The sequence below is a fragment of the Gracilinanus agilis genome, chromosome 5 (genome assembly GCF_016433145.1).
Source record: "Gracilinanus agilis isolate LMUSP501 chromosome 5, AgileGrace, whole genome shotgun sequence".
Classification (NCBI taxonomy): Eukaryota; Metazoa; Chordata; class Mammalia; order Didelphimorphia; family Didelphidae; genus Gracilinanus; species Gracilinanus agilis.
Window position 1 is genome coordinate 57309 of NC_058134.1, and position 8286 is coordinate 65594.

At 42.3% G+C, this 8286-nt stretch overlaps 1 protein-coding gene across 1 annotated transcript in view; it reads right to left on the minus strand.

Annotated features, from left to right (window-relative positions):
- Positions 1–5223: 5223 nt before the first annotated feature.
- The window catches only part of LOC123248699 (40S ribosomal protein S13), an 8142-nt gene continuing 5079 nt past the window's right edge, over positions 5224–8286 (minus strand). Inside the window, exons 4-6 of the mRNA XM_044677555.1 lie at positions 6433–6602; positions 5541–5641; positions 5224–5306 (exon numbers count right to left, since the gene is read on the minus strand). Of these exons, the coding sequence (XP_044533490.1) occupies positions 5273–5306; positions 5541–5641; positions 6433–6602 (305 nt within the window). The 3' untranslated portion in view covers positions 5224–5272. The remainder of the gene's footprint in view (positions 5307–5540; positions 5642–6432; positions 6603–8286) is intronic.

Sequence of the window (8286 nt, forward strand, 5' to 3'; positions counted from 1 at the left end):
CCCCTTTCCAGAAAAAATATTACTTAGCACCCCCTGGAAATTATGGAACTATTTATTGAACTCAGAATAGAATGTAATACAAAAGAAGCGTGGCCATCACTGCTATCCTGGATCACTGCAGCACCCACCAGGGGGCGGTGGCGCCTACTTTGGGAATCACTGGGTTGGACTATAACCAAGATGACTAAACTGCCCCCAAGCCTGGCAGACTTACCTCCTCTCACAATTCACTTTGATTCTACTGGAGTGGAAGCTCCTTGAGGGAAGGTATTGGCTCATTTTAGTCTTTGTTTCTCCTGTCCCTGAAAGGTAGAGATAGATGGGAGACTGTAATAAGTGGATAACTGTAGCTAATAATATGGAGCTGGTAGCACAAGTGAGTCACCTGGGGCCTGGGAGCCTGTAACTACAGTAGCAGGAGATTTGGAGCTGTCAGTGATGTGTAGCCTGAGCTGTGGTGCCCAGTCAATCTCCACTGCTAGCTATAGGTTCCTTTAAGGTGGAGAATGAGGGGCCCCTCCCTGCTGGAGTAACTGCCCTCCTACTGGGCAAAAGCAACAGGAAGTGGGCAGCTGGGTAGCTCAGTGGAGTGAGAGTCAGGCCTAGAGACTGGAGGTCCTAGGTTCAAACCCGGCCTCAGCCACTTCCCAGCTGTGTGACCCTGGGCAAGTCACTTGACCCCCATTGCCTACCCTTACCAATCTTCCACCTATGAGACAATACACCGAAGTACAAGGGTTTAAAAAAAAAAAAAAGCAACAGGAAGTGGAGCTCACACTTCCTTGATACAATGGAGGCTTAGTCCAGTACTTTCTTTAAACTCAACTGGTTGATATTCTCTCCTCTCCTCAGCCCCTTAGCCTAGGGTGATGTTATAATAACAACAGGAACTCTCAGTTGCAGGCTAAGGGTTTTATTTTAACATGAAGGGGAAACTGAGGCAAGAGGGTTCAGGGTCTTGAGAAGCTGTTGCTAGGGGCAACTGGCCAGTGTTGGCAAATGGACCTAGAAAGTAAGGTCAGGCTGAGGGAACCAGCCCTCAGCCAGAGGTAATCTGACAATGCCCTGATGTTGTTTGATCCACCAGCTAAACAGATATAGTTGTAAGTTGGTTTAGGGGTGTCCCTGTTGCTAGGATACTCTAAGCTAAATCCTGCCCCCGTTCCACCTCCCTCAACCCGGGGTCCCCAAGGGGAAGTCGAGGGGTGGCTGGGTGTCTAGGTGAGGTCAAGGAAATCAGAACCCCCAGGTTGGTTTTGCAGGGGTTTTTATAGTCCCTGCTCAACTGTCAGCTCCTGGGACTGGCACCTGGTGGGCCAGAGTTCCATTCTCCTAACTGACAGGATCGCCTAGGGTAATATTGCAAATGCAAGATGACTTGCATAAATCCTGCATTACAAGACTTGAGCCCCAATTTCCTAGGTGGAGAGAACTCCCAGAGGAGAGAACTTTGACTCGTGCTGTCTTGCCCTTTCTCTACAGTTTACTCTTAGAAAATGCCTCCTCCAAGAACTGGTTTTTCCCAGGGACACATCAAGGTAGCATTTGTCAAAGACAGGACTTGAACCGGGTTATTCCTGGCTCCCACACCACTGCTTCTCCCCTAGGGCTTAGCAGGATCTCACATCAATGGATTTATTCAGTACTTTATTTTTTTTTTTTTCTTAAACCCTCACCTTCCATCTTAGAATCAATACTGGGTATTGGTTCCAAGGCAGAAGAGCGGTAAGGGCTAGGCAATGGGGGTTAAATGACTTGCCCAGGGTCACACAGCTGGGAAGTGTTTGAGGCCAGATTTGAATCTAGGACCTCCCATCTCTAGGCCTGGCTCTCAATCCACTGAGCTACCCAGCTGCCCCCAGTACTTGGTATTTTTTGTAAATGACTATTTGTAAAGCTTTGCTAAATGCTGAGATACAAATAGAAAAGTTAAGCCCTGCTTAAATAAAAAAAGTCCCTTTCCTCGAGGAGCTCACATTCCACTGGAATGGAGGCTACAACACAGGTGGAAAGTTTCAGAGGAAAGACAGAAGGGAAGGTCTCCTGGTCCTTAGGATTCAGCAGCAAAGACGGTGGTAATACTTCTTTCACCTCATTTCCACTGATACAATCCTCTCAGTTGCTGATGCTGCCCCGCTTGCTGGATCTTTGGCAGCAGTAGCTGCAGCCCCTCCAGGGCTGTGTCCTAGGTTGAGGGCGGAGGCCACTGGGCTAGAAGCAGAGCTTTCTCTTCCTGTTCAGACCACCTTGTAGTCTATTTCTGTGGAATGAACACATTTAGAGGGAGGCTAATTCCTTTTTGTCTTTGTATCCCCAGCACTAACAGTGCTTTGCACTTAAGTCCCCAGAGTGATAGGGGTTAGTTGTTCATCCATCTCATGAAGCCCCCTTTGTTTCTACTGCTTATATTAATAGATGGGGGAGGGGGGGACTTTTAATTCCAGGGCTCCAGATTAGAGGCTCTTCTCATCCAGCACACACCAGGCCTGGGAAGCAGAAATTAACCTGACAAAAACACAAGGGCTTTGGGGAAAGCTGGTTAAATCATGGAAAGGGCACCAATCTTGGGAATAAGATTTAGCTGTGGGCCTTGGCTCTGCCACACTAGCTATTTGATCTCGTGGAAGTAACGTCCTCTCCCTGGCTTATTTCCACATCTGTAAAATGTGGAGATTGGACTAGATAATCTCGAAGCTCCCTTCCATCTCTGACAGAGATCCGAATTGCTGGGGCTACAGTTTTCCCCCTCAAAGGACACAAGAATTTCAGGTCTCTCCATTATCACAGGAAGTTACTGAGCCAGGTAACACTCCCTAATGTCCCTAACTAATAACTATTTTCTTTCATGCTTAAGAATACCTGGTAAGACTTCTAAATGAGAATGAGGGAGTGAGCTCTATTTGGTATCTGAGTCTGCCATATCACCTACAATCTAGATGTCCAAGTATTAGAAATGCTCCACTATGGAATCCACATGTAAGTAACTTCGTGTTGTAAGACCATGGGCCATTTTTTACTCTTCATGCTATTATCTTATATTTAAGTGCAAAATTACAAAGGGTAAGACCTACATCAAGCAAATAAAGAGTATGTTCATTTCAAATCTACCAGCATCTGCCATTTAAAGCCTTCTGTTTAGACTTGAGAAATATGAACGATTACTAATGTTGATCAAGCTTTCCATCCAGAATGGTATGCTACTGGATTCAAATCCTACATCAAACATTACTATCTGTATGACCTTGAGCAAGTCACCCCCTCACCCTCCTTAAGCATGTTTTCTCATCTAAAAATAGTTGGACTAAATGGCTTCTCTGATCTTTTACAGCTCTAATAGGAACCTATGAATTCTAGTTGAAATCATCAAAATAAATTTCAGCTCCATGGCTTCTAAGATCTGTGATTTTGTTTTTTGCAGGTATTCTTTATGACCCTGATCACAACTCCTACACACCTTAGAACAGTAATCATAGCCCCTCCCATGTAAAAATCACCTATTACAAACTCAGTTATATTTTAATATTTTTGCATCTAGTCACAAAAAAATAGCATCTTCATGAGAAAATAGAATATTGACCTGGAGACCTGCATTTAGGAAACATCACCCCAATATTCTACCGGCAATCCTTACAGAAAAAATTTCCTAAGACTCCTCTAACCATGAGTGCTATGTAAGTATATGACTGCAATTTGGAATTATATAAATAAAATGACTAAAAGGCCCATACATACCCTTCTGACTCAGAAATCCCACCAAGAAGTATATAACTGGAGTATATGACAAAAAGGACCCTTCTCCACAGTATTTAGGAGTACTTTTTTCTGGTAGAAAAAAAAGACGCCCATGGTAAATGGCTAATAAACTGGCAAATTGTGGTACACGAATTTAATAATTTCATTTCTAACCCTAATTCTGAGGCAACTAGGTGTTACATATACAAAATTAGCTCGAACAGTAGCTATACAAACCTTGGCTAAGTCACTTAATTGTAATCTGCCTCAGAGTTCCAATTTTAAAAATAGGACATCATCCAGGGGTGTTGCAAGAACCAAATGAGTTTGCTATTACTTTTAACATTGTTCAGCTACAGGTCATTGAATACCATGAAATATGCATTATACATTAACTACCTTGCCTTTTTGCCCCTTGAATTTGCCTAGTTGGTCCTCTACACCTGAATTTATTTCCTTCTCATTAGCTACCTGTTGAAATTACTCCAGTGCCTCCTTCATGAAACTCCCTAAAATAACTATTTCCACTGGAAGGAATCCCAACTCCATGCCATGGAATCAGACAGGGACTTTAGGACTATTTCTTCATCTGCAAAGGGTATGGGTGAGATGATCTCAAATGTCTTTTGGGTCTGAATACTTTCCTTAGTTCAAATTTGTCCTAGTTTTCTTTTACATTCATCACACTGTTAGGTTAGGACCAAGACCACATATAATCTTCAAAGAAAATTATTCTCAAATATTTGTGATTTTACCAAAGAAGGTAAGTAGCATGTGGTAACTGGCTGGATGTTATAGGAAGAAACTGATCCTAGAGACTGAACAAAAGACAAGACATACGGGAGTACTATGGTCAAGTACCAATGAAGGGCAAGAGGGGGGAAAAGTAATGCCAACATGGCATTATATAATGCATTCAAATTTGTCTTAGAACATAAACGTCCCTTTTTATAGGGAAATGTGTTCAATAATGGCAATGAATAGCAACTGAAAATATCCTAAGACAGGAATTTTAAGAACTCTTTCAAACGACTCCTTTACAAATTATGGGGCCTAACAATGGATATATTATACACAGTTTCATTGAAAAATAAAAACTTAATAGTGAATTTATAACTACTGCCAAGTATAAATTAAGAGGCAGACCTCCATGCGTTTTTGAAAATAAGGGAAATGACATGATCAGTTTATTATGTCAGTAGTATGCAGGAGGGAAACCAGAATCAAGAGACAAATCTTATTTTAAAGTGATGAGGATAGTGAGAGAAAGGATGGAATTTAGATTTGGCAACCAAGTGAGAAGTTACCAAACCTCAGTTTCCTTCTCTGTGAAATGAAACTTTGAAGGGGTTTACCAGATAGTAGGCCAATGCCAATATATATATATATATATATATATATAGTGATCCTCTAAAGAAGTTTCCTATAAAAGGCCTTTTCCAGATAGCTTTAACAATTATTTTTCATAAAAAGAGAAACAAAATAAAAGGATTCAATTAGATGTAATTTTTATTATTTTAAGTACAACATAAGCTGAAATTTATGCAACCAGAGCAGAAGCTGTGGATGATTCACTGCAGGGAAGGAAAATAAAAAGATATTAATTTTAGTTCTCCATGTCCCCCACACAAAATAGACCATCCCAAGTACAGCATTAAATCAAAACAATGAGCCCAACTGGCAAGCCCACCCACCAGTGCAGGTTCCTAGACTCATTGAAGGGACAACCACAATGTTTCAGCACACCCCACACACCATGCAAGACTATCCAGATAGACTCACCACTGCCAATAATGACCAATACTCACTATTTCCAATTGGGTGGGAGCACTCTCTTGGTCTTATAGTACCGAGCCAGACGGTGAATTCGGCTCTCATTCAGAATCAGACGGAATTTAGAATCCTTATCCTAAAAATAAAACAATCAAGAAAATCTCTTAAATATTCAAAGTAGGGAGATCATACATGAGGCTTTTACTCCCAAGCAGACATGAATAATTACGTAACAGAATCAAATTATAAAGTCATCTAATGATTTCCACAGCAACAGTCTCTCTGAATTTTTTTGTGTGGAGGTACACACATGATACTGATCAGCCAACTAATATCTATAAAGTTTTCAGTACAAATAAAAAACTTAAACATCACTGAATTTTTTTCAAGCTAGCAATCCAATAAATCCAAGATCCAAGGAAGTTTTGGTTAATGTTCAGAAAAACCAGTTAGCTAGGTAGCACAGCGGATGTAGCTCTGGGCCTGGGATCAGGAAGACCACAGTTCAAATCTGGCCTCAGACACTAGCTGTGTGGACAAGTTGCCTTTCTTTCTTGATTTATAAAATGAGCTGGACCTGGAATCCAGTATGCTTGCCAAGAACACCAGAAATAGTCACAAAGAGTTGGAGATGGCTGCAACTACAAATCTCTAAAATACTAAATACTAGGTAGTTTAGACCATTAAAAAAAAAAAGCATGTACATTATTAACCATGTCTGTCACCCAAAGCCTCTTTTAGGTGATCAAATCACTTTGTGCAAACTGAGGGCCTGCAAGATGAAGTTAATTTTCCTTTTCAAAAACATTTCAAGGAATAAGGCTATTTAAATATACCAAAAAATAGATGCCATTCATCTTATAAGTAAAAAAACACATCAACTGCTTTAATTCATTTCATCAAACAGGAATGATAAGTTGTTTTTACCTTTCTATTTCTCTCAAGATGCTTGCGTACAGCAACAGCTTTCTTAATCAAGTGATAAAGATCCTCAGGAAGATCAGGGGCAAGTCCCTTGGACTTCAGGATTCTCAAAATTTTGTTGCCAGTCACAAATCGCACTTGTGCCACACCATGAGAATCTCTCAGGATCACACCTGAAAGGGAAATGATACTAAACAATGCATTCAGAATAGTTGGAGATTTGCCTAAAACCTAGGGATATGAGAAGTTATCAGTGGAATAAGCATTGGATGTGGAGTCAAAAAGTAGTGGCTTTGCCACTTGGCAAAAGTGACCTTGGCCAAACAATCCAACTTTGGAGGTTTATTTTTTCAATGTAAAATGAGGGATGTGGAGAAAATTACTTTCCCAGTGCCAATTCTGTAATCCTCTGAATAACCTTTTCAACTTTTCATCATAAAAGCACATACATCTTAAACGACTTAATAAGGTAGCATGGTGCAGTGAAGGAGGCAGGTTCAAAGTGTTCCTCAGGTAGTGTGTAAGACTGTGGCTGAAGAAGTTTTTTTCTGAACCTCAGTATCTATTATTTGCAAAAATGAGGAAAATAGCCCTGACCTGCATAGAGCTGTTAGTTTCAGGTTTCACTCTACTGCTCTTTTTTTCAGTCTAAAGAGATAAGATATTCTTTTAAAAGCTTATTATAACCTCCATTAGGATAGAAACTCAGCCAGGAGCTTTTTCTTTTGCTAGTAATTTACCTGGCACATTTTAAAGCTTATTGGTTGATTGTGAACCAGAGGCAGCCTCAGAGTAAGAACAAGATGAAACACTGGCTATGTGTTTAACCTTCCAGGTCTCTGGAAGTCAAACTGTCTCCTCTTTTATGTAACTCTAATGGAATGCTGGGCCTGGAGTTAAGATCAAGAGTTCAAATGCAGCCTCAGACACTTACTAGCTGTGTGACCCAGGGTAAGTCATTTAACTTCTATTTCAGTTCCTCCATCTATAAATTTTTTTTTAAATTTTATATCCTCCCCCTCTCCTACCTTCCAGGGTTATGAGTGTAAAATAAAATCATTACTGTACATAGTAGGCCCTATGAACTAGTTAGCTGTCCTTATTACTACCGCCACCCAAGAGAATGATCTCCCCTCGAAGGCAGGAGAGGTGGGTCTTTAAAAAACAAACCAGGACATTTTGTTCTAGAATTAATACTATGTATTGGGGTTCCAAGGTATAAAAGGAGCAAAGACTAGGAAATAGGGGTTAAATAACTTACCCAGGATCAGGAAGCTAGGGAAGTGTTTGAGGTCACATTTGAACCCAGGACTTCCTTTCTGGGACCCCCAAGGAGGTGGGTCTTGCAATGCACACCAAGCACTGACTAAAGCTTGACTGACCGTTGGCCCTCAGTGGCTCCCGCCCCCAGCCCTGGCCACTGGCACCACAGAATGGGAAGTGTTCGGAGACTGCAAGGCGCAGGGCAGGCCGCAGGCTCCCCCAACTCACCGATTTGGGAGGGCGTCAGGCCCTTCTTGGCCAGCTTGTATATCTGCTCCTTCACGTCGTCTGAGGTGAGCTTCAGCCACTGCGGCCGGCAGGGAGAAGAAGCTCAAGATGAACGGGCCAAGGCCCCCACTGCAGCCCCCTCCTTCTCCTCCTCCCCAGCCCACCCCGACCTCGCCCGCCGCGGTACCCCCCCACCCCACCCCATCCCCAGACCGGGCCAGCCCCTCACCGTGGGCACGCTGCGACGGTACGGCAGAGCCGACTGGGACAGGCCCTTCCTGAAGAAACAGAAATGTTTGGGATGAGGCCAGGTCCAGACTCCAATAACCCGTCCTGCACCCCTAGCTCTCGAACCCTGCCCCCCCC